At 39.1% G+C, this 27,228-nt stretch overlaps 1 protein-coding gene across 1 annotated transcript in view; it reads right to left on the bottom strand.

Moving 5' to 3' along the window:
• The window catches only part of arhgap24 (Rho GTPase activating protein 24), a 66,142-nt gene extending 43,346 nt beyond the window's left edge, over nucleotides 1-22,796 (bottom strand). Inside the window, exons 1-2 of the mRNA XM_005917354.2 lie at nucleotides 22,550-22,796; nucleotides 6,279-6,366 (exon numbers count right to left, since the gene is read on the bottom strand). Of these exons, the coding sequence (XP_005917416.1) occupies nucleotides 6,279-6,366; nucleotides 22,550-22,750 (289 nt within the window). The 5' untranslated portion in view covers nucleotides 22,751-22,796. The remainder of the gene's footprint in view (nucleotides 1-6,278; nucleotides 6,367-22,549) is intronic.
• Nucleotides 22,797-27,228: the final 4,432 nt, after the last annotated feature.

Raw genomic sequence — 27,228 nt, 5'->3', positions numbered from 1 at the left:
CACACTTTCTCATGAAAGACGGCACAGTGGTCCATGGTCTTGAAATTGCATGTCTGTCTTCAGCCTCCAATAGTTATCAGTACTATTAGCCCGACATTCAGTCATTACTAGTTCAAGTTATTTAATAAGAAGGCTGACGCAAAGTATTAGGGATTCCTTTAGTATTATGCAGCATGGCCAGTTTGCGCGTCATTCACTCAAACAAAAACAATGATACGAATAGTCTCAGTTTCAAGTTTCGAGCTCTCTGGGACTCTTAGCTTCCTAACACATGTGAATACAATTACATCAGCATGATTATCGGAGCAAGCGTCCACCTCAGTGACAGATGATACCCACGGGTCTTCAAGGTGCCCTCCCCAGAGCTGTTGATCAGACACAGATGGGAAGCAATCACAAGAGCAGGATTCAATTATTATCCCCACCAGCTCTAAAATGAAAATTAATTATTTACATGAAATATATTAAATAATTATCACTGAGGATAATTTAACACAAGCATCTGGACTTTTTTTTAGAAGCTCTTCTCTACCAAGTTACTTTTAGTTGCAGAGTGTTGGCAAATACTATACGAAAACAGTACATTAAAATATGCTTCCCACTAAAAGAAGATATGTAAAACTAACGCAAAGGTTAAATAAAAGTCATATTTGCACTAAACTTGCACATTATTTCAAACAATATTTGAAAAGGACAAGAGGTCATCTTAACTCGCAGCACAAAGGCTAAAAACGTCTGGAGCTGATTTTTATTTTTTTTAATATTTGCAAATTTTCTGTGTTGTAATGAAACCAAAAAGTCTAATTTTTATAGTTTCACAGATTTTAAAAGTTCATTTGACATTTTTACTGGCATTGCAATGTCTAAGAAAACCACACGAGGGCGCTATACCCTTTCTTTAAAAACAAAAAGGCCCCAAAGCTGTAGATTTACTCAAACCCAGAAAAACATTAAAACACATTCACTGTGAGAAAATGCTGAGAGATTAATTGCTTATTAACTTGTGCAACAGTTTGTCAGCTTTTCAGTTGACTCAGTCAGTAGCATTTAAGCTCGAGGCTGTCCACAACAACGTGAGGAGTTTCTCTCATGAATGAAGGAGTGGCAGTCTCTGTAAACGAGCAGGGCACTGTTCCCTTAATTAAAAAGCAGCGGTTTGCTCGGTGACAGAGCCGAAGACTGAGCCTGGGGGCAAACGCAGACAAAGTGACACACTCTGAACTCTTGCTGGAGCTTTGTGCGTTTTGGAAGCTTACAAAAAGACGTGCATGCGTTTTCTCCATCAAAACCACAGCGGGCAGTCTTTCCTGCTCAGATAATTAATCACAGTTGGGTGACAGGGAAGTGACATTTAGCAGCAGCTTAGATGTGTAGAATGAACGAGCAGCGGATGCCTTTTTTGTTAAGATAGTCGTAATTTGCTGCTCTGCTTGCTCACTGCATTGTTCTGAGCTCTGTCATGCCATGCAGAAATATTATGATGATGATATCTGACATTCTTGAGAGGATTTAAGAGCACTGCGGGAAATAGAACTGCAGAGCGATCCTTGTCACCGGGACGTTCTGATATGCGTTTCCGATGTATGGCCTACATATCTAGACAACACTTTCTGTCTATGAGAGCTATAGCACCTCCAAGATGCTCCAGTTGGGAGGAGGATCCACAGGCACACATCTGTCACAACATTATTCATACAGTTTAAAAGTGTCCAGCACATTCACTTTGTTGTTACTCTTCTTCTCCCTAGCTTGGGCCCGTGAGAGTTTGCACACGTTGTGACGTGTCAGCGCCGTGGCTGGTGTTTAAAGTTTGGAAAACAAAAGGTCCGCTGTGTCTGTACCTGCGTTTCCCTGTCAAACAGCTGAAAATGAAGACAGTCTAAATATTGTGTTCACTTTGGTGCACTCACCTCGTAAGCCCCCTCCCCTTCTCCTTTCTTTCTCACCTCTTCAAGTTTAGCACACACACACACATCAGCCAGATGTGGAGGGAAAGCTAAGAGCTGAAAAACATCACAGAGTGCTCAGCACAGGTGAATAAAAGTCTGAGATTTTTTTTTCCTGAACTGTTTTGCAACTTTTTTCCCAGTTCCTCCGAGACAGAGTAACTAAGTAAAACTTCCCAGAAAAGCTAAAAATACAGAGAGCCTCCCCTCCCTGTATTGATGCGGGATGCTTCTGTTCAAGCCCCTTGTTGTCACACTGCTCAAATTTAAACCTCATCACCACGCTTACAGACAACAAGCATCTCTGTAGAGCTCTGACTTTCACCTCATTTTGAATACACCCCTCTCATCACTTCCTGTCTGTCTGCCAAATTCTGTCTGTATGCTGTGTTCAAACTGCAGGGCCGCATTTAGACCAGTGGAATAAATGTGTTGTTTTTCCCCTTTCATTTGCTCTTTCTGCTTCTCTGAGACTTCTTTATTGGCTTCCTCATAACAAGCCATGTTCTTGTTTTCCATCAGTACGAGGCTGCAGTGGATGACGCCGGATGGGAAAAACTGTTTTGTAGTAGAATGCCGAAAACCCTCTGCCAGGCGGTTGCATCCAAATTGAAAGACCCTTATTGTGAGCAAGTAAAGTCACAATTTAATCCGCATGTTCTGGTCTGGTGCTGGTCCACAGCAAATCTGACTTTAATAGTTTAAAGACGACAGGGACACTGATGTCACAGCAGTGAAGTAAGGCTCCATGTATAAATCAGAGGCCCCAGTCACACTGACCTGGAGACCAGTTGGCAACTACCTGACAAATACAGCAGCTAGGGACAAAATTTGTATTAGTCACTATGAAATTGACTGCTAAAGCCCCAGTCATGCAGGCCAAGAGACTGGTCAGTGCTAACCACCAATCACTGGGGAAGAATGTGTTTGACCAACAGGTTGGCGAGTGGTTTCAGTAGGTTTCAGGAGTCACTGGGTAAAATTGGTGTCAAAGAACAAATAAAAAACAAACAAACAGAAAAACTGTGATTGCTTTGATCGCTAGGAAATTTCTGTGGTCAATCAAAGTAAAAGTTGCGCCTTTGAAAGCGCTCACCTCTTGCAACTATTTGACCCAACAACAGCCAGTAAAATCCAGCGACTAACCAGCAGGTTGGGAAATGCACATTTTTCCCGAGCTACCAAAGGTTCCTAGTGTGGGTCTCAGGCCTGTGCGATGGAGGCTTAAGCCTAATTATACAGATTACATTAAGAACAGAATTCACAATAAGAGTCTGACATTTTGAGAAATATGCTTGTTTGTTGAGGAGATTTAGGTAAAAAGATTTACGCGACTCTTATTTATCTATATGGTGGCTACTTTAGCTTATCCTGGAAAAAGGGTTGTTCGTTGTTTTGTAAAGGTTGAATTCCTACATACAATGCTATAAATATCTCAATTTCACAGCTGTCCAGAAAACCTAGCAGGCTTTTTAGCTACTGATGGAAATGTTAGCTACAACAGGAGATACTGCTGTATGAGTAACAGAGGTGAGTGAGAGGTGAGCACATTTAAAAAACAGAAGTTGAAAGTCATATTCAAAGATTTCAGCAACACTGTCCCTGTATTTACTAGGTATCAGATCAATAGCAAAATTTGCAGTATTGCACACCACTAGGTGACATTACTTAGTCATTTCACTTCCCACTTTTGTATTTGTGCTGGCAGCACACTTTAGAGATACAGCACAATGAAGTTAGTACTTAAATTAACAACCCCTGAATTTACAGTTGAACACAATTTAAGTTTATCTTGCCTCTCACACTTTAATCTATCACAACAATGACGATCAGCACGTTCTTTTGTACAGTACTGTACAATCACTGCCAGATACATAATGAAAATACACTTGAGCTCACTGCTACCTTTTCACTGATGTAGTTGGCTGTGAAACCTTTAATACGTACTGTAAACACTGGAACCTTTTCCCTGCAGTCTTTAAGTCATTCCAGCAGTACTGAAACAATCAACATCGTATCAAGACTGAAACTCGGCGAGCCCTGAAAGATATCGAAACGCATTTCTCATCACTTAGCACCACAAATGAAACAAACAGCTTTATAAAAGCCTCACTTCCCAACCGAAGTAAACGATATGTAGCTTATGATGATTTAGTATTACATGGCAGCTGTACAAGTAGAGAGAATACACACTGGAATTAAAAAAAATCCTTTTCCTTCTTCCAGAAGTTGTAAAGAATGTATTATGGTGTACTCCCATTGGAAAAAATAACCGTAGAGGTAAAGACTGGAAGAAATGTACCACATATTTTCTAAAAAGAAAATTATATGTTTAAACACATAACCAGTAACTGTTCTTCTTCTTAACGATGCCTAAAATGAAAACAATAAAATACGGCAGCTTTGGCCCACGTGGACTTAAAAGTTGTCGAAGCAATCGAATTGGTTTCTGATTTTTAGCAGTTCTCGGCTAGAAATGACAATAAGCTAATTTGTCTAATGCTGAAAACTGGTGTCGAATCAGCAATAGTGAAGTGTGATACACAAAACTTTCATTTCACATTTTTTCACAGCTGAAATGCACCCCGGATTTAGAAAGACAGGTTTATGTTTTTAACTGCTCAGCCCGATGCTAAAGCTGTTTTTAAGAGACTTGAACTTGTGTGTCCAGAAGAAAAGAAAGATAATAATTTTTTTGATAATTGTAGCATTTTCAAAAAAAAAGAAAAAAAGAAAATGAATCTTGCACCAGCCCTTTATGCACACTTTCAGTTCTTCATCTGTTTGACACCATGCTGCTGAAGTCACCCACACTTAAGACGACCTCTGCTTGTTTGCCTCTCGCCTGGCTTCCACAATCAAAACCCTTCCCATGCAGGGAGTGTAAGCCCCATATTCTCATGCCTGATGATCAGATAGGAAATTTGTGCTGAGGTAAGATGTAAGACTTCCCTTACATGTCTCACTGAGTCACTGTGCCCTCCTCCAAGCCCAGTTTCAGTTAGCCTTTTGCAGAAGTTTGAAAAGTCTCACGCTAGCTGCTGTGTGAATTACCAGCTTAAGTCCACTCTCAGTGTGCCTCAACAAGTCTCCCAGCTTATATCTGCGTGCTCGCTGAATGCAAATAGCATCAAATTACATTGTGAGCAAACTTTTAGATGCTCACTGTGGCTTTATATTGAGAAATCCTTTTTGTTTCACTCCTGTTGCATCATACTATTCAAGAAACAGCAAATACAACGTGAAACGCAGAATCAAATGAAATTGTTGCACGGTTGCAAAACAGTAGTATTATTCAAAAGTTCACTTCTCCAACTGAAATGTGAATACTGAATGAAAGAGTAGCAAATGAACTGATCTCTGCAGGGAGCGCTTAATCCTCGTCTGACGTTGAAAGTGTTAGACAGCCAGCAATGAAACGACAAGAACACCATCGAGATTTTTTCAAACACCCTGTAACACACACATATTGACCCCTATTACCCCAATACTTGTACCACTATCTGCTTGGTTTGCGTGTGTGTTCAGTGAGAAAGAAAAAGTCTTGGCAATTATACTTTGGTTTCCTCTGAGGGACACTCAACTGGATACACATCAGGGAAAAGACTAACACAAATAAAGTATGAGTGCTTATAGCATACATCCGGTGTTTTCTACTGGGTTTTTAAGATCAACTGGGGCTGTTGATGCACTCTGCTACTGTATCTTTTAACAGCTGCGTCTGTTTTCCCCCTGTGAACGTGCCTTTTAAATATCTATTCCATAAGCTCACATTCCAGCCTGGGAAAATATCCCACATTTCCTTCATGCTGTGCTTAACCACGTTTTCACATGTTGTACGAGTTTGAATTAGCCTCTGATTGAAGCTACAGAAATTGTAACGATATGTGTAAATGACTGTCATCTAGATAAGAAAAAAAAATAGTTATATAGGAAAACATACAAAACGTCACATTTATTCCTGTTATTGTTCTACGGGGCATCCTCGGCACATACAGCATTAACAGTCTAATAATCCATGGTTGTTGTCTTTTTTTTAATGCTCTCTTTTGTTGCATTCAAGCCAAAATAAAGAAAAAAAATAAAATGGAAATCTGTATATTAAAAAAGCTTAACAGTAAAAACGGATCATGAAATAAAGCCCATAATGTTATGTAAAAACAGACAGACGAGGTAAAGACCTCACTGTGATCCCTTAGCAAATCCCCAGTAGAAGGCAAGCAAACAGTTAACCTCATGGTTTTGTTCCTTCTGCTGCCAAGTAAAGATTGCTTTCACCATTCTGTCCTCAGTAAAAACAGCAGTGATTAAATTGCTGTAATCTCATCCTACCTGGAATGACCTCGAAAAGAAATTTTCCCCCTTCGTCGCCGCTGCTTGGATGCTCTGTAACTTTGTTTCCACGTAAAAAAATGGCTCCCTGTGGAAAATAAAGAACAGAAGCAATTTTTAGACCACACAAAACAACATTTACTGCTTTTGGTTTATAAATGTTAGTTATTTTTTAGCAGGTAATGTTTTTTGACACAGTCCAGATGAATGCTCAAAGCTTTTTTTGTGAAATCTGTTGATCAGTATTAGTGCTTAATGATGATATCAGTTCACTTCCCTGCCCAGACTACAAAATTAGTCAGCTGTTCTAGTCATAGACTGTATATAAAGGATGGATGGAGTCACTATGACACACAGGCTGACCATTAGAGGATCTGTATGTGTCTTTCTTCCTTTGAGAATGAGTTGAATTATCCCACTAAAAACCCCCAAAACAAAACAACAACAACAACAACAACAACAACAACAAAGGGTTATTTGCCCTCCTAAACATGAAACAATCATTTTGAGTAAAATGCCACTGAAAAATTTCAAGTTTATTCACTCAAATAATTAATCATAAAATATGCTTGGTGTAAACTAAATGTATACCAATCAATTAAATTTCATTTGACCAGATTACAAATGTAATGTTTTATAGTATATAAGTACCTGTGTGGTACTTTAATATACCCATTCACTTATTCAAAAGGTGAAAATCCAACACATTTACAGTAATTATTCCAGAGTTACAGATTTTAGTTTGCAGATGAAAATTGCATAAAATATCATCTAAACTTCAGTGTAAACAATCTGACAATATTAAATTTCATGTCTACAGCACATTTCAGATAGGTTTTAATGTTCTCTTCAGCTCCGCTGGGCATTTAAGGGCTCCTTGACTTTTTTCTGAACTAGCAGAAATGACTAATAATACATTTATTACTCAATTCAAATACCAGCAAAAAACAGATTTCCACTGTAAACTATAAAGGGCTTTGGTTATTAGACTCTTGCAGTTTTACCATTTCTATATAATTTCTTCTCATTTTTAGTCATAGGTTATGTTGTGAGACGGCCCAAATGGAAGGAGGCAGGAAGCAAGCTCCCATAAGAAAAGGTTACTCGGAGACATGAAAGCAGACACAAAGTGCTTACCATAAACACCATGGCAGAGCACAGCTGAAGACTGAGCTGTTTAATCATAGACTGATTACAGATGGGAAACAGGAGAGAGGAACACAGGTGAGCACACTTAAAAAAAACAAAACAAGGACTATCACAAGGTAGAACTAACGCAAACCATAATGGAAAACCAGACTTCAAAGTCTAACAGGAAGTAACAAAAGGAGACTAATCCTAACCCAATCATCTGCATCTGACAACACAGAACTTTGGGGTGGTAGAGCAGGTCATCTACTAATTGGAAGGTTGGTGGTTTGATCCCTGACACTCTGCATGCCAAATATCTTTGGGGAAGATACTAACCCTAAGTTGCTCTGTGTGTGAATGTTAAGCATAGAAAAAAAAGTACTTGTGTGAATGTTGTATGTTGTATAAAGCACTATGAGTGTTTCAGTGGAGTAGAAAAACACTTTATAAGAACTGTTCCATTTACCATAATTAGGAAACACAAAGGAACAAGGCATAAACTCCGAACAAGCCAGAGGGAGGAACTGAGAAGGAAACACTGAAGCAACTTAGCACAGATAACTTTAACAAAGTGGAAGTTGAAGCTAAATTGGGACAGAAGTATTAAAACTAGGACTAGAAGGGGAAAAGTATATCAATATAAAACAGGGAAGAAACATGACTTGAACTGCAAAGAGGAAACTGAATGTGAAAATACTAACATGGGTAAACTAACTTAAATTACACCACCTGGCTAATATGTGTTGGTCCCCCTTTTGCTGCCAAAACAGCCCTGACCCATCGAGGAATCAACTCCAGCATCTGGCACCACGATGTTTCAGACAGATCCTTTGTCCTGCAAGTTTTAACTTTTTGGCAGGGCACGCTATCCTGCTGAAAGAGGCCACAGCCATCAAAGAATACAGTCTCCAATGAAATGGTGCCCATGGTGTGAAACCATGATTAGGTAGGTGGTACGTGTCAAAGTGACATCCACATGGATGACAGGATCCCAGCATAACAGTCCCCAAAGCATCACATTGCCTCCATCGGCTTTCTTCCCATAGCACACCCTGGTGCTAGGTGTTCCCCGGCTAAAAGAGGCACCTGACCGTCCACATGATGTGAAACAAACGTGAGTCATCAGACCAGGCCATCTTCTTCCATTGCTCTTTGGTGCCCATTGTTAGTGCATATGGCAGTAAACAGAAGTCAGCATGAGCACCCTGACAGGTCTTTGGCTTTGTGTATTCTGACGCCTTTCCATCAGAACCAGCACGACCTGTTTCAGCTATTTGAGCTACAGTAACTCATCTTCTGGATCAGACCACACATGCTAGCCTCTGCTCCCGCTGTGGATCATTGAGCCTTGACCACCTATGACTGTATCGCTGGTTCACGACTGTTCCTTCCTTGGACAACTTTTGATCCACTACAGATTGGGAACACCCTGCGAGAGCTCAGATTTGGTGATGCTCTGACCCAGTTCTCTAGCTATCATGATTTGGCCCTTGTCAGACACTCAAATCCTTATCCTTGCCCTTTTCCCCTGCTTCTAACACATTAATTCTAAGGACAAAATGTTCACTCGGTCCTTAATATATACCATCTGCTAACATGTCCTATGACAAAGAGATAATCAGTGTTCTTCAATTCATCTGTCAGTTGTCAGAATGGTATGCCTGATCAGTGTAACAAGACACATAATGCATCTCTCAGGTCCTGTGTCAGGTCTTTTCTGATTTTGCTTTCCTATTTCTTAAGGACATGACTTTCAGACACTGTTCATCTGCTGCAGATAGTTTTTAAAGCCTAACACTTCGTTTTTCCTCTACTTGTTCAATTTCCTAAAATTTATAATGACACCATGCTGATATATTACAGGTTTTCAGATAATAGTGTTTTAAAAATCACTTTCTCGGTGCAGATAAACTGTTTCATGCCTGTCAAATTGTGTTATATTTGCCATTTTTTTGTAGATTCACCGAAAGAAATTGAAACAAAGTATGTGTTTTTGCAACAGACTGTTTATCACAAAGTGCCTAAAGGCAGAATTTACTTTGCTTCTTTGTCACGTTGACTGTTATGTGTAGACACAACACTGGTGAATCTCTTGAATTAGGTGGCAGTTTTATGCTTGTACGATTCATAGGTCAGTGTTAAATATTTCAACAAGAGAACATTTGGTGAACTATTGCTCAAGACCGCTTAAAAAAAAAAAGAAAAGAAAAAAAAGTCTGATTTCCTGGCAGCAAAATGTAAAGAAACAAGGCGTGGCTCAAGACCTTTGCAGAGTACTATATCAGAACTCAACAAATAACAAACACCAGCAGTAAGAGACTTGAGAAGAGGCAAATAAATAAATATATAACTCAATCAGAAAACCTAAGAACAATGAAAACCAACAGAACACACTAAGTAGTAAAGAAATCCAAAAACTCAAAACTCTGGATCCAAGCCCCAGGACCATGACACTGGCTTCACAAATGATACTGCACCATAAATTCATGCAGTTTAGTAAACTTACCAACTAGCAGCCAGGTGCTTACATAAGGTATTTCTTACAGAATGACAGACTAGTGCCATTAATTATTATGTGGTTGAATATTCTTTTCAGATTACCTCGTCCTTTCCAACTGATTCAGTGACTTCTTGTGTTCATTAACAAGTTGGACATCAATGGCACAGTGCAGCATCTGACAGTCATTAAAGTGACCCCTTTGTGGGTTAATGCTAACGCAGACAAGATGTGCAGAAGTGACAACGTCAGTACTCAGGACTTGTGCACATTAACATGATCAGAGAAAGAGTCAGTTTCCTTCCTGCTCGCAGAGAGAAAAGGGGACTTTTTAATGAGCCATAACTGTGACAATCAGGAAGTTGAAACCCTACCTGAGGCCCCAGATGAAGCGCTTTGAAGGAGGCTATAAAGATGTTCAAAAGAGAGGGAAATAAAGGAATGGACTCGAGTGATGTGGCTGTCAGCAAGACAATATGACTAGCTTCAATATATCAGGATTAAAAGGTTTTTCAAGAGGTTCCTTTCGTAAACATTGTTTTAGTTTGAGGGAAATGAGAGACGATTTAGATAAACAGTGTGCATTTGAGGAGAGATTTTTAAAAAAAATGCGTGTCACATTTAAAAAAACCCAGAAAAAAAGACAAGGGCCTGTTAAGCCTTTCTATAACGTAAAACCACAACACCACAGATACTCCTCTCCTCCATTTTAAGCCGCAGCCACACTTTCCATGCATCCTCCCTGGTGGCCTGTTGTTTGCTGCAGACAAACCCAACCGCAGGCAGAGTAATATTTACCCAGCAAAGAGCACGTTTGCCAGGCCCAACCCAGCGCGAGACAAAAACCCAACCTATTTCGGGGTGTTTTGTGCATTTTTACATTGTTGTTAAGTGGAATGAGGTCACTTTTGGAATCGGTGCAATGACACAAAACCAATTATCTTTTATTCCCAAACAAAAAGCCACGCACACACATATGGGACAAAAGTGACTCCGAGAAATCCATATGAGCATAGCAACAGCAGGAGGCTCAGGCTTGTAAGCAGCAGCTCAGCCTCCAGGAGGCTTTTTCTGAGGCTGCGTCCAACAGTGTCCTCCAACTGAAATCTAATTTCATGTGTTTTCTGAGACTGCAAGCAAATACAAGAACACTGACTGCGGCCTTTTTTCCATTTAATGGAAGAGAGTACAGAAATTTCAGTTGGTCCTGCTGGTCAGATCAGCCTGTAAAAACTGCAGCTATTACCTTCCACATGTGACATTGATTTGTTGGTCATAAACCCAACAGCTTACTCCTGCTGATGTGCCATGTTTGTTTTTATTGAGGTTATAGGGTGAATGTCCTCTCTGTGCCCCTTACCATTGGCTGTCTCATTAATTACCTCTGGCTTCTTCAGTAAATTAAAAGGAACGAGCAAATATCTGTGACTTTACCAGCCTAATAATCACCACACAAGTGCTATCATAGTACCAGTCTTTTAGGATTCGTACTAGGTAAGGTGCAGTGAGATTTCTTTTTCTGAAAACAGCTACATTGCCTCAATTTTTAATGCCATGGATTCAACAAGGTGCAACAATGTGGTCTTCTGCTTCCCGATTCAGTGCCTTCTCAGAGATGCTCTCCTGCATACCTCTTCAGTAGTCGGGCCATTCTCCTCCAACCTCTAGCACCAGCAAGGCATTTTCACCCAGAGAACTGCTGCTTACTGGATATTTTCTCTGTTTTGAACCATTCTCTGTAAATCCTAAAGATTGTTGTGCTGGAAAATCCCAGTAGATCACCAGTTTCTGAAATATGCAAAGCCTTCTGTACATATAACCTGCTCACATCACCAACAACACCACCATGTTCAGAGTACCTTAAATTACCCATCCTAATGCCCAGTTTGAACTTCACCAGGTCGTCTTGACCACATCTACATAGCTAAATGCAATGACATAGTTGAATTTGTTATAATTAAGTGTCAGATGAGGGTATGATATAAAAGCTTTGAGAGTGAAATAAAATAGGAAAAAAAATAATATTTCAAACTTAATATAAACAAAATATTTAAAATCTAAATACTACTACTGATAATAATATCAATACTACTATTAATAAAATATTGAAATACTTTCTCAGAATCACTGCATAACACGAAGGAATCATTCAAAGCTGGTGAGAAGAATCAACTGCTCCAGATAAAAGCTTAAGAGTGAAGTCAAGCTGCCATCTGTTTTTGGTGCAACAGGTAATTCATTATTTGTCTTGTTGTTCAACTGACTTTGTAGACAATAATTAGTGTTCTCCAGCCTGGCTAACCTTTTACAGCAAATCAAACTCAGCTGGAGCTTAGCTGGAGACCTACAACTGGTCTGCCTTTCTAGAGTACCATATGCATCCATTAATTTGACCTTATGTATTTATTCTTCACCATTTCTGGTTCTAGTTTTTTTAAGGGGCAAAGAGTTACTAATGTTTTTCCTGCTGCAAGGTTCAATAATGCAATAAATGTCACTATTCCACTGTTACACAACAGGTATTTCTTGCACTGTCCCACATTCAAAAGCAACTATATAATAAAAACCACCAACTTTGACTGCATAACCCTCATAAATATTAATATGCCAGTTAACTAGAGGGAAATGGGAAACTTCTTCATTAATTTTTATTTACTTGTCAAATTAACGTTGGGTGAGTAATATGAGAAATTAGACAGGATAAATGATAGACTGAAATTACCACAGGGAACCTAAATTGGTGAATTACAAAGCAAGGGCGATTTAATGGTTAAAAAACAACCGTATGTTAGATGCAATGCATCCGATTGCTGGAAAAGTTACCTACGGATTTTAAGCTATTATCTTTAATAATAGTATAAAATTAGTCTGAAAATGTATAAACACTGTAGTTTTTGTTAGAACTGAGATATCAATCACAGGTTTTAATAAAGTATAGAACGGAGCTATAGGGGTGGAAAATATGGACCAGCAGGGACAGTAGCATGTCTGCTTACCACAAGCTCAGGGCCATTTAAAAACATGTCATGCCACTAACAGTAAATTCCCACAAAGGCATACACTACGCCCTGCCATTTAATTTTAAGAATACCTGTCACTGCTGTTGCTGCTGAATACCTTTTATCATATCCATAGAGCTTACAACACATAACCAAAGTTATATAGAGTAAAGTATTTTCTGCCTAAAGTAACAATACTTTTAGGAAAAGCAGTAACTGCAAATTACATTATCATCACTTCCAGGGAACATAAGGAAACACTGAAAAGCAAACAGTACACACAAGTTACATTTTACAGGTGTACTCCATCAACTATGGTAAAACTATGGTAAAATAAAGTAAAGTAAAAAAAATACTTTTTATAGGCTACATACACAGTTGCACAAGATCATATCTAATAACTGTTTGCATCACAAAATCATTTCCAGGATCCACAAAACAACTCTAACAACTGTTTTCCTCAACAGTGTAGGCTGTCTGTCAGTGACATTACTTAACCTCATTAAAGCAGCAATTTCATTATGTAACCCTATTAAAGTCAGACAACATCATTAGTTTATGCGTTTTTCTTTTGCAAAGACCTAAAAATACGCCCACATTGCAAGAACATGCTGCTGAAGTCAAACTTGTCCTCCATCTTCATAAGCTGAAGAAAAATCACAAGAAGTTGGCAAAGGAGCCTCTTCGTATCGTTAATTGCAGTTCATTTACAAAAAGACTGACTTCAAAGCAAGCATTAACAACATTTATGACAGCTACCTTGTATTAAGTTACAGGGTCTAATTTAAGGTAATTAGTCATACACCTGTCTTTGCATCATGTTGCTAAAACAAGCCAAGGCATTAGAATGAGATAATGCACAATAATACCAGCGAATAATAGGAAAAAGATTGTATCTTATGTTTCAGTCCATTCAGGAATCAGGTCTGCCTTAACATCCTGTTGCAGAGTGTTCTCTGTATCTATACCTTTAACACTAGAACACAGGTGCAGGATATATTTGGCTTGCAAAGTCTACAAACCACAAAGGCAGAAGGTATTTTCCTGTTCAACCATTTTCCTGTGAAATTACTTTGCAGCTATAGCCCTCAATATAGTCCTTGTACTGCAGCGCATTATATATTCCACTGTTAAGTAGACAGAGAGAAAAAAACAGAATACAGCTGCACCAACCACAGAGAAGACATATCCCTGCTCATCAGCTATGCTTGTACTACAGTTTGGATGTCTCCTACGTGTAATCTGTTACCAATATCCTCCTCTGGATGCCCCGACAGCAGGAAAATCAAAAGCTGTCTACAGCCCACAAATCAAGCTTCACTATCACAGCTTTGTTCTATTAAACAAATGAGACAAGCAGATGCGTAAAGGTTTCAGACAGCTCAAAGCAGATTACCAGAATTCTTACAAGATGGCCTTTCCCAGGACTTGAAGATAAGTGTATACTATGAAGGACCTATAAAGCCTTTAGAGTGTATCATAGAAGATAAACTGATAACATGTGTGGTTTGGAGTACCACAGGAAATGAATGAGGCAGATGGAAATGAGGTCAGCGGCACGTTGCCCATACTGATTTTATCCTCTATACAGATCATATTTGTCAGATCAATAGATAAAAAAGTCAAACTATGACAACTGAAAGAGATAACATGGCATACTGAGAAAACAGAGTAACATACGGTTCCAGAGATATGTGAATGATATATGTACAAGTACGAACATGCTCAAGACTAAAAAAGACATAGCTGTGCATAAATTTAAACACCACTGAGATAGCTTCAATTTTTTTTTTAAAAAAGAAGAAGTTAGCACTTTTTAGTATTATTTCTCAATGCAAATGTAATACAGATTGGCAGTGCTGTGAGCTGAGCTGTATGTAAAATGTTCATGAGTGTGACTTCATATATTTCAGCTCTCAAAAACAGAAGAAAGTAAGAATGAAGGCAGAGAGAACAGCCCCTGAAAAAGTGACATGCGTGACAGGAGTCGGCTTGACTTCAAAGTTGTGTCAGCAAGGTCAGATTTAAAGTTAAAGCAATTCAAGCGGCTGACTGTTAAGCTCTAAAGTTGATGGCATTAATTATCTGACTGAAACTTGATTCGGGTTTTAGGCCAAAGCCACCAAAGCATGGTTTTGATTTATTTGACACTGCAAGCTTCACTAGGCAGACGTGAAGATGATGAACTCGATGTATAAATTCCAAAAGAATGCAGAGAAAATGGGATGGCATTTCTGCTTAATAACGGCAGAGGAAGCAGAAAGAAGCAAGAGTTTCGATATTGGTTACAAGTATTTTGATTTAAAATCTCCCAGCAAAGCAAAGTTAAAATGAGCAAATACCAATTAAACCTATTAAGGTGAAAGGCAGAAAGAAAGTCTTTAAACCATCCACAGGTGAAGACCAGTTTTCAGTATATCTGATATCCGATTCTGCCCTCAAATCTCTTTCGGGGGTCCTAGAGGAGACAGGTGGGAGGAATATGTTATAACCTGATATTGTTGATATGGATTTTTGTCCAGCAGGTCCTTGCTCTGACTGAACAATGACCTTCACACAAAGCGCGTGTGGTTAGCATATGTAAAATGTGTGTTAGCTTGTCCACATGTTTGCTTACCCATTCATTATTATTCATTCATGGGAAACCAGATCAATGAGAGTTCTCTAAATTATACAGAACATCAGCTAATCAACATTCATTAATGTAAACAGGTGCTAAAACTGTTAAAAACTTTATAAAATCAGTTTTTGCACATTTATTTTAATAATTTACTGAGGGGGAATATTTGTGTATCTCGCCCCATTAAGTTATGTCTCAGTCACACAGGCAAATCTTATTTCCCAAGTAGTAGTTTCTGTTGTTATGAAATCCATTTCTAAACCACCAGCCATTAGGGAAAGTTTGTGTTCCCCAGCTGGTTGGCAGGTGGTTGCTAGTAGTTCCCCTTTCCTTGTGGTTACTTTGATTGCTAGCAGGTTGCTACAGTTGCTCATAGTTTGCTCATTTTGAAATGTTGATTGATTGTGGTGCTAATGCTCAACTTTTATTTGGAAGACCAATTTTTCCGTTAGTGGTTTGCATTGACCTTCCTCAAGTTTCACTGCACCTCATTCATTAAAAGGGCAAATGTTTGCAGACAAGTCATCATGCAAACTACAGAATACTGCTGCAGTCTAGAACTGAATGTAAACCATCGACTCCTTACTTTGGACAAAATAACAATGTATCACTAGGAGTATCAATGTGAATCACACCTTTTATCTACAAATTCATTGTTAAGATACAGCTATAAATTAAATATAATGAGTCAACAGATGTGAGCCAGTGCTTACTGTACTGTGTTATGACCAATGAAAAGTGAAGCATTCTAAGACAGACAGAACAAGAAGCTCTGCAGTTCAGTTTTTTAGTGAGTTGGGATTCGACGTGAGTAAATATTCCATACAGCTGCTTTGCTCCAGCAATACAAATACCACTACATCTGCACACACCTTAAATTCGCTGTTTTACCCTCTTGCACCATCAGGTATTAGAAATAGAAAAAGTCCTTAGGCTACAAAACTTACAGGAACTTGTTGCAAGTCCAGTGAGACTTAATTGACTTCTTCATCCATCACTGCAGAGCTTATTAGACATGCAGTCACCCTACAGGAGTTAAAGGAAATAACTTCTATCCAGTATATGCAGCCTAGGAATACTAATGGACGGGGCTGCCTTCTATTAATGATAAACTTTTTTCATGCTTTAATATATTTAGGCTAAAGGAAATGTCTTTGCCTTAATATTATTGCCCATCCGTAATTTTAAAGAGACGCCCATGCATGCAAACTTATTGAACCACTTTAATGGAAATTTTTTGTCTATTACCAGAGGATGATGTCAGCAATGCTTTTCATTTTGTTCACACAAGGGTGTCTTGATAATGTCCACTTCTTGGTTCACATGCCTCATACATTCAAATATAATGCAAATCAGATCTGCTCTGGTTCTGACGTGACTGGCTGGAACCCTGCCTGCTATAAAAAGCTTTTATTACTTTGTGATGCCTCAAAAACCTCTTTGTCAATGTCAAACGAGGGCTACAGAGTTACTATTGTCGTCAAATCAGCAGTAACACAGTGTTGCAGAATGAAAAATTACTGAACTGCAATGGCGTTTTATTTACTCCAGTTAAATGCAAAGGTCAAATGGTTTTCAGCTTAAGCAGGGAAAACAAAAGGACTTTTAGTACACAACTGCACTGCTACATTATTGATATGATGCAATTTCTTATTAAATCCAGCTACTTCTCATTTCGTCTGCCTCCAGAAGTGCCCCCTACATGCTATGAATATTAACTAACTTGTAAGACGTGCAGCAGCTAAAATCATAATAAACTTATGAAATTTTAATGTCTTTCATTTCTTAAAACATTAAATCATTTCAATGTATTAATTCAATTCTCTCATTCATTCACAATGCTACTTTCCCTGGCGCATAGATACAAGGCTGAGTGGTTTGAATTACAATAACCATACAATCTCACCCACCGCATGAATAGCGTCTTTGTTTATGGCTCAGCCAGATGAAATCCGAGTAATGCATGTGTGCATCTAAGAATGCGAGTGTGTACATGCGGGCTTGTGCGTGTGTATTCCTTCATAGACGAGTAAGTGCAGGCAGATGGCATGTTGACACTAATCCTACACGTGCTGTACCCTGTACCCATGCTTTTCCGTGACCCTTCACCTCCATCTGACGCCCATTCTTCGGATTCCTCCTGTTACTCAGAGAGGTTTGGCCTAACTGTATAGCATCAACATGTTTGCCTACATCAGCAGTAATTTTTCAGATAATGTTACAGTATCTAAAAACATCAGAATTCTTATGAGTTGCAGTATTGGAAATCAAACAAATGTTATAAAATGTTCACTGCATGAAAACAAAACAATGGTATGTCAGGTATAAAGTCCTAGTGCATCACACATGATGACATGTTACAGCCATTCTGAGGAAATCCCATTTTTTGTTTTTTTTATTTATTACTTGATGTTTTTTCTACAGCTTTCTGACTTCATAATTGAAAAGATTATTCCAAGTTTAGCTATTTAAGCTTTGACTTTCAGAATTGAATCTCAAAAGACCCAACTACTCCATCGAGATCTGTAAAAACAGGTTGCATGGCGGACACCGAGTTGGCTGCAAAGACAGGTGCTTGCAGAGCAGCAGAGAAGCTATGAAGAGAGCGACTTAAACCAGAATCGGGGAATCTTCACTTCCAAAGTAAAAGTTGTGCTTTACCACTGAAACCAACCTGTTTCAAAGAGTACAAATTTTTACTTTGAAGGAAAATTGTTCTCACAGTTTCACTTCCACTTAGTGAGTATCTAGTGAGTATTTGGAGACAAGTCAGCAAAGTAAGGGTTACCATGGCAATCTGCTAGCCGCCAAAGCCATCTCAAGGAGGTTTTTGGTGCAGCATAGTTTACCTCTTTGCTACCAGTTTCACGTAGCAACAGCAAACAACCTCCAGCAACCGCTTGCCAACCGGTTGGGTATTACACATTTTTTTCCCCTAGCGTCACTGACCGCTCGACAGTGTGACTAGGAGTTTAGCAATCATTTTCATAGTTACTGCCAGCAACAGCCAGCTACGACTTACAACCAGTCAGGTAATGCTAGTTTAACTGGTGGCATTATGGTTCTAACTTGACTCTAGTGGTCCCAAGAGCCAAACCCCCCCCAATGTTCTTGCAGGATTAAGGACTGATATGACAACTCGAGCTGTTTGGTTAGAGTAACAACAGGATTAGAGGCACTAATCATAAATACTGTTAGGCTTTCAGTATCAAAAATAGACACTGAAACCTAGCACTCTGCCTAAGATGGACAGAAAAGTCATACTGTGATTAGTTACATAATTACAAGCAATCACTTGCCAACTTTTCTGGTAAGTCTCCGTGTTAAAACCTCCCCATAATTCTTCATAATATTAGCAACTAATATTTACTGCTTAAGAGTGCAGTGCTAGCACGTTGTGCCACTGTAAGTAAAGATAAAGCAGTCCATTATGTCTAAATGCTGCTATTTTCCAAACTTGTCCCCCCGCCTTTATTTTTTTAAACTGTGCGTACTTTAAATTCATTTATTGTGAGACTTTATATTTATATGTGAATAGCATAATGAATGCTTTTTGTTTTCAAAAATGTAGATTCAGTTTGTGCCAGAAACTAGTTAAATATGTAATTTTTTCCTGTCTAATCGTTCAACAAATTGTTAGCCAACAGAAAGTAGCACATGTTCATGTGTCCTCTGAGGTAGCAGCAATTAGGCTAATGTGATGGGTAATGGAGAGATCACAGCATGTCAGAGAATTAATCAGTTGCGTCTCTGTTGGATGTGGCTAATAGGTTAGCGTGGGTAGATATTACTCCACCACATATAGTCTAAGTAAAGTGGAGGATCTTAGTGCACCTTGTGTGTTTGTGTCTTTGCCCTGATCTTAAACATCAGCGTTCGAGGCACAAAAAGCAAAACCAAACCTGTTTCTGACAGTTTTCTGTCTCCTCTCTGTCCCGCTGGTATTCCTCCTTTTTGGGATGTTGGAAATGCTACACTGGTTATCTTGTATTCTGTTCAGTACGCTGTCTTTTTGGAGTGTTCTGTTTGTGCTCTTACATGCTTCTCTGCTTTGGAGGTCATGGAGATTTGAGGACTTTGAGCACACTCCTCTGTACCTGACCTAGTTTCACTAGAAATTTCCCATTCTCTGCAAAAAAAAAAGTAGCTGAAATTTATTACAGCTTTAGAAGTAGGGCAAGAATGGAAAGTTGCTAACCAAAGAAGAGTATTCCACAGGTAGATGGAGTTGTAGGGACATTACAAATAAGTTCTCTGAGAACATGGTGATAAATATAATTATCAAGTTGTTTCAGGAAAACTGTTTTCTCTCTTTTTTTTGACACAGCTTCAAAACCTGGCCTTCCCAGAAAAAAAGAAAGAAAATCTCTCCTCCCCCTGTATCTGGCCTGTGGCCCACCTTCAGGTCTGGAGCTTTAACCTTTAGAGACTTCTGCTGCTGCTGTTTCTTGGGTTTGGCTGAGGCTCAGTTTCCTGGGAAATTGGCCAGGCAAAGAAGTGTGGGTAGATGAGCAGAATAAAGATTTCAATTGTGCACAAGTGATCAAGTTTCCACAGGAAAAAAAAGGAGATATTGTTTGGTAGGAATAAATATTACAAAAGGATGTGGTCTTTTGTGTATTTGCCAATTAGGAGTGAGCTCTGGTGTAAAATAACTGCAAAGAGGAAAAAAACAAAACACGAAACATCTGCTAACCGATATAAAGATTAAAGGCATGATAGGAATATGACGTGACAAGCTACTCATAAAACACACTCTCAGAGTATTTATGAACTAGTATTTAATAACAAGTTGCTATCCAGCGTCATTGTATTTGACAGCCAAGAAAAGACTATTGACTCTTTCATCAAATTCAAGAAATGAAACAAGTTTCTTACTGAACTAAACTTGTGGAATCAATGTTCGCTCTCTTTCACTGTATTTTGGCAGCTTCTTTTTCCAGTCTGCACATGCTAAGTGAGAGGGAGTTCCTTGTTACAGTAATGTTAGAGATAGCCATAAAACTCGTGTTACTCATTGTCTCTTCTCATTTCAGGATAGCCATTTGTGTGTGTGTGTGTGTGTGTGTGTGTGTGTGTGTGTGTTTCCATAAAGACAAACTGAAAACAGTTTGGTTTGAGAGTCAAAACAACCTCATTTGAACCACAGCTCGATGTTATCATCTCACCTGGCTATACTGTAGCATGTATCTACAAGAAATATGGTGGTGCTGAGAGTAAATACAGCAAATACAGAAAGCACAAACGGACACTTCACCACAGCAGGGCTTAGAGTACATATTTAGATTCATATCTGATCGTAATGTTAAAATGAGCAAAACATCTCCAGCACATTTCCCACTGTTGAATGGCTGACTTCATAGCGACGCACTGTATGCCAGCCATCATTTTATATTGAGGCTGGCCCATTAGATTGAGTAAGAAAAGTAATATCACCACTTGTGACGGCTCTAGAGGGTTGGCTTCAATTTCACCGAGGCTTAGAATTATCATTAGTGGCAGTTGCAAGCTGCTTTGAGTAAATGCTTTTATTGTATTTGTATCTTACTTAGGAACTATCAGCATGTATCCATCTGTGTGAAACACCCATACGCTTCCCTTTTTCACAAGACTTTATGCAGTCCTGTTAAACAAAAAACAAAACTGCTTCTATTGGTGTCAAGAAGGTAAGTAACAGCCAGGTGCTGCTAATCAAATGCACTTGATCTTTTGATCATGAAATGTAACTACTGCTATAAAACAGAATGTTTGACAGTTTGCTGGTCTGGAGCTTTAAGTTGTGGCAAGGAGAAAAGGCATCAGCAGTAATCTTAGAGAAACAACTGTTGCTGCCCATCAATCTGGGAAGGACTATACGACCATTTCCAAATAATTTAAAGTCCATCCAAAGACTCATCACAAGTAGAAAACATTCAAGACAGCTGCCAATCTTGGATGTGGATTGTCCCTGAACATTAACTCCAAGGTCAAACCCTTGCAAAGCTGAGAGAAAACCCAATAGCTACATCTCAGACTATGGGCCTCAGTTAGTGTGTTAAATGTTAAACACCATAATAGTACAATTAGAAGAAAACTGACCAAGTAGGCCTTGTTTGGAAGTGCTGCTAAGAGAAAGCTTTTTCTTCTGTAAAAAGAACATGGGAGTATAGCTTATGTTTGCAAAGTTGGATCTGAACAAATCACAAAACCTCTGCAACAACCTCTGTGGACGGAACAAACCGAAGATGTCTGGTCATATAACTCAGTGCCACGTTTAGTGAAAACCAAACAGCATATTAGCACAAACACCTCAACTAACTATCAAGCGTGGCGGTAGATTGGTGATGATTTGGGCATGCAGCCACAGGACCTGGGTACCTTGCAGTCACTGAGTTGACCATCCTCTGTGTACCAGAGTCACATGTGAGGCCATCTGTCTGATAGCTAAAGCTTTGCTAAAACTGGATCGAGCACATGCAAGCACAGCATCAAGTCTGCAATAGAATGGCTGAAAAATAAAAGAATTAAAGTGCTGCAATGACACAGTCAAAGTCCAGAGCTCAACCTGATTGAAATGCTGTGGTGGAACCATAAGAGTGTTGTGTATAAACAAATGTCTGCAAACTTCAATGAACTGAAGCGATGCTGTAAATTAGAGTAAATAAGAGTGGGCGAAAATTCCTCCACAATGATGTGGGAGACATATAGAAAAGTATTACTTTTTAGTTTTTCACAGGACTGCATAGAGTCTTGTGAAAAACTCACATTTTTCATATGACTGTAGGAACGCACCTTGCTAACAAACCATGCTTACAGTAGCTAATAACTTATGACCCTAGGTGCATAGGTTAAGGTTTCAGAGCCCATAAAACAAACTTCACAGATGCTACACCCATCTTTTACATACAGTCTGGTCATAAGCCAAAGAGCTGTCTGATCCAAAAAAAACTCAATCATCATACAGTGAGAACTATCATCTGCATATGTGTGGGTGCATGCCACAATTTTTATGTTAGTTCATCTTCTAGTACATTCACAGTCTTACCAGAGCTTTAGTCTCCTCCTCATCTTTGTAATAGTAGAGCTGATCCCCTTTCAGCACAAACCAGCGACTGTGCCACGTTTTGACAAAACCTCCTTGCTTCCGGAGCCACCCACACCTGATGACATTCAACTTTTGACCCTCAGTACTGACATGACCTCCGCTGCGATGAGGACTGCCATGAGACACACACTGGTCATCCATCACAGCTACTCCAACCTGCAAACAAGCAAAAGAGTTCCAGATTGATTAAACTCACAGAAGCTGCAAGTTCGACACAAACCAAACAGCACCAGTATTTTTGCAAGAGGTCAATCATCATTAGAAGGATATGGAAGTTTTAATATATTTTGTCGGTGGGGGGGGGGTTGTGATTTATATTAACCTATAAGCTTATCGTACAGGCCTCTGCATTGCTGGATGTGAAGCTTAAGGCACTCAGACAGAGTTGAGTGTCCACAGACCAAACCTCAAATCTCTTTTATCTTATTCAGTGTGTCACCCACCTACACATGTTGGCCTGCTAGGTCTGATCTTGTCCCAGTTTTATATTTTATCTCTCCTACGTTTAGTGCCTCAATCTCTTGAAGTTGCAATTGGCAAGATGCATTGCCATTTTGCTGATGCCTTTTAAAGGTCTTCATAGCCAGATGCCTCTCTATAACAGTAAACTGACCTGACCACAGACCTACATGTGGAGGCTTGCTTTTATTTTTGTTTGATCCATTTGTACAATTTGAGTTGTTGAACCTTATTTATAATGTGAAGCACTTCACTTTAAGTAGGTTTAAATAGAGAATACTTTCAGCCATTTAGTGCTTATTGACTAGCATTGGTAGCAAGCTAAACTAAGATGATAAAAAAAAAAACCGGTAAATGGTTTGTCATAATAACCGCATTAGCATGTTGCTGTTGGTGTTCAAAAACTGAAGGCTTACAGGGCTGCTGACATGGCTTTAGACTTTTTATTAAGGTGCAGCTAGGCAATTAAAATCACTTTGTACAAAGTCAAAGGTTTGTGTACAATTCTCATTTTTGTGATTTATTTAGACAACAACAAGTCAACAAGATTACAATATGTTAAAAGATAGGCAAATGAAAAAATGTAGTTAGCAGTACCTAAAAGATCAAACTGGTCACAAGCATTTTGCTGCTGGTATAGTTTCACCTGTGCGTTAACAAACCATTTTCATCTCTTTCATCCCATTTTTTTTAAAGTTATGATTTTCCCAGAATTGGACGGCTAGAATGACTGGGCAGAAACAGTGATGCATTTTAGCCTTTAAGAAATAAGTTTACTGTCCACAAAATGCAGCCAAAGTGAAAGAAGGTGTTTTTGTTGGTCCTGAAATCTCTGAACTATTGCTAAAGCCATCTGAATAAGCAGCAATGGGAAACATTTGTGCACAGAATTGTCTTGGCAATATCAGAGCAGAGAATCTTGCTGAGCTTGTGGATAACATGCTGAAAGCACATCAACTAATGAGTGCCAGAATGTCACTGAAATTGCACTTTTTACATTCTCATCTTGACATTTTCCCACCAAATCTGAGTGATGTCACCAAGGTATAAAAGTATTGGAAAACCGACACCAGGAAAAATTGAATCAGAGGATGATGACCCGCTACTGTTTGTTCTTGCAAAGAGAGACGGGTGTGCAGTGCATGCGCAAAAGCAAGTGCCTCAAACATGTTTGTGGATTTATTTTGAGCTAAATTGACAGAAATATGCTTTGGAGAGATCCTGAGATCGTCTTCTCTTGTTTTTGTCCAGAATAAACACATTAAAACAATTTTTGGAAACTTCTAGCCATAGTGTTGATACATTATATTGAGATACACATCAAGTCAAACATCAATGATGTGTATCTCAAAAATGTTACGTGCAAGCTTAAATCAGATTTCATGTCTGCAATCAGTTGGAAAACAAAAAGATAAATAGCCCACCTGAAGTTCTCAGAAGCAAATTTTATTTATCAAAATATATTGATTTGTACATCTGTGTAATACAGGTCAGTGCAGTCTGCATATTAATGTACCCTATAACTACTATAAATATAGACACCTGCATCATCATTGACATATGCTAAGACTGCTGCTGTCAGCTATAAGCACTGCCATGTTATCAGTGGCTCTGGTTGTGCTTGGCTTGGTGAATGTCCAACCATCCCACATGGACCAGATGTGGACCAGATGTGGACCAGAAGCAGCTCTGCAGTTTTCCAGGCAGCAGTGGAGCAAGTGCAGCCAGGCTGCTGGCGAATTCAAAACTCTCTCTGGTTCGGTCCAGGTAAGAATGTCACCAGTGCACGTTCATGCACGAGCATACTCGCGCCTTTGCACTCCTCGAAGAAAATAGCTGTTTTCCCATTGCAGTGCGGTGACTACAACCTACTTATTATCTTTTATCCATCTCAAGTTCGTCTTTGTTCCACTTTCATGCTAGATGAATATATGGAAAGCATGAGTAGGGCTTTTCTGTCAACAAAGAGATCAGTTCATTCAGAGAAAAATGATGGTGTGGGCTCATCTAACACTAATATTGGTGGGAATAATCTCTGTTTCCCTGCATGCATTTATTCGTCATCATGTTGGTCAGTCTGCAAGCACACAAATAAACAGAAAAAACAGATTCACTGATATGCTCATAGAGTCACCTGCTGTATTAGAAGTATGAAGCCATAGCCCCACATTTTTATGCCTCCTGCATGGGGCACAGCTAACAGCACTGCTGGGACCAACCAATGGTAAAACTTTGAATTGAAACTGTAAATAACTCAGCCCTTTCTTAATGTGAATATCTTGGATCTGGCTGACAGTAGAAATACCATTTAGATTTACATTACACTGTGGCCCAGTCCAGGGGTAATAAATTGCTGTACAAATGCATAGCCATTACTAAATCTATAAATTACCTGACAAATGGAATAGAAGCAGAAGAAAAGTTAGTGTTTTTATCGGCCCATGCAGGAACTGCATGATGAATGGTGACCTTTGCAAAGTTACTCATTTTAATTGTTGTGGTCTCACTAAAAGCACATTCATATTTGTGGGTGACATAAACAAGTCTAATAGACTCAATAGAAAAGAACAGCAATAAACTGATGAACAAAGTACAGTATATGTATATGATCATCAGGTTCTTCATTTAGCAGTTTTCAAAAGCAGTGAAACACATGATGCTTTATCACTTATGCACATCACATTCCTGAGTTTTAATTGATAGAAACCCAATGAAGCAGACAACCATTTCCTCAAAAGCTTGCATACATATCACAAATAAGAAATCATAACAGCAGCGGATGGTTTATGTGGCCATCAAGCAACAACAACCCAAACAAGTGCTAAGGTAAGCTCAATGACCCGTTTTCCAAACCAGCCATTCGTTGTGGAAGACACCTCCCCAGTACGTGCTTATAGTTGTGGCTGTAAGCATATTTATGAAGCACCAGCAAAGTCTCTTCAGAGCACATCACTGTTATATCGATTCAGCATTTTGAAAACCACCTCCAAGAGCTGTATACTGTGTCCCAGTAAAACACCTGTGTGTACAGATGCATGTGTGCAGCAGCGTATCAGTCCCTTGAGCCACAGTCTCAAAATAAACAGCGGTACACTGGAACAGTAATATTAATGACTTTTTGGTCTCCCGGCATAACCCCACTGTTAGGAAAGGGAGGAAACTAGTGACACACGAAGACAAGAAAGCTTTCAGATTCAGTCTGCTTTAAACTTTAAGGTGCTTTCTTTTACATACAACCGTACAGGTAGAGTACATTTCAAATGAAGACAGTAATGTAATGTTTAAGTTAGAGGTTGACATGAACCCTTGTTTTTTTAGTAAGGTGATCAGATCAAGCATGATATAGAATTTGGCATTTAATTTTCAAAGCAATATTTATCATTTAAAACCAGAAAAAGCAATTGTTTATGAGCTTATCAGCAATGTGTATTTCTGACCTAGTTGGCAACACTGTGCAAAGACACGTTCTTGACTGTGTACCACCATCTGCTCGGCTGTGATGCTGCTCTTATGCATGTGCTGCAGACTGAGCTGAGATCATTCTAAACAATACAAAGAAGCAACATGCACTCACTGGCTGCTTTCTCAGAGTCACCTGTTCAGCTGCTTATTAATGTAATTATCTCATCAGCCAATCACGTGGCAGTAAGTCAATGCATTTAGGCATGTACATATGGTCAAATCAGCTGAAGGTAGAAAATTGCTGAAGTTCAAACTTTCATATGGGAAAGAAAGGCAATTTTATGAATGCTGCACGGTTGTTGTTGTGAGATGGGCTGGGAGTATTTCTGAAACTGCTGATCTACTGGGATTTTCCCACACAACCATCTTTAAGGTTTACAGAGAATGTTCTGAAAAAGAGACGATATCCAGCCGCCACAGTTTAGCTGGGTATTGTTGCTGACTATATCGGTCCCTTTTATAACCACAGTGATGGTTGCTTCCAGCACGATAGCACACCACAAAGCTCAAAACATCACAAACAGGTTTCTTGAACATGAAAATAAGTCTACTGCAGTCAAATGACCTCCAAATCACCAGATCTCAATCCAACAGAGCACCTTTGGGATGTGGTGGATCATCATGGATGTGCAGCTGACAAACCTGGAACAGCTGCAGCACCTAGTTGGAGCTACGGCATGAAGAATGAAGGTAGTTGT

Source organism: Haplochromis burtoni, unplaced genomic scaffold, assembly GCF_018398535.1.
Source record: "Haplochromis burtoni strain Fernald_Lab_line unplaced genomic scaffold, NCSU_Asbu1 Contig_23, whole genome shotgun sequence".
Lineage (NCBI taxonomy): Eukaryota > Metazoa > Chordata > Actinopteri > Cichliformes > Cichlidae > Haplochromis > Haplochromis burtoni.
This window is presented reverse-complemented; position numbering and strand designations above follow the sequence as displayed.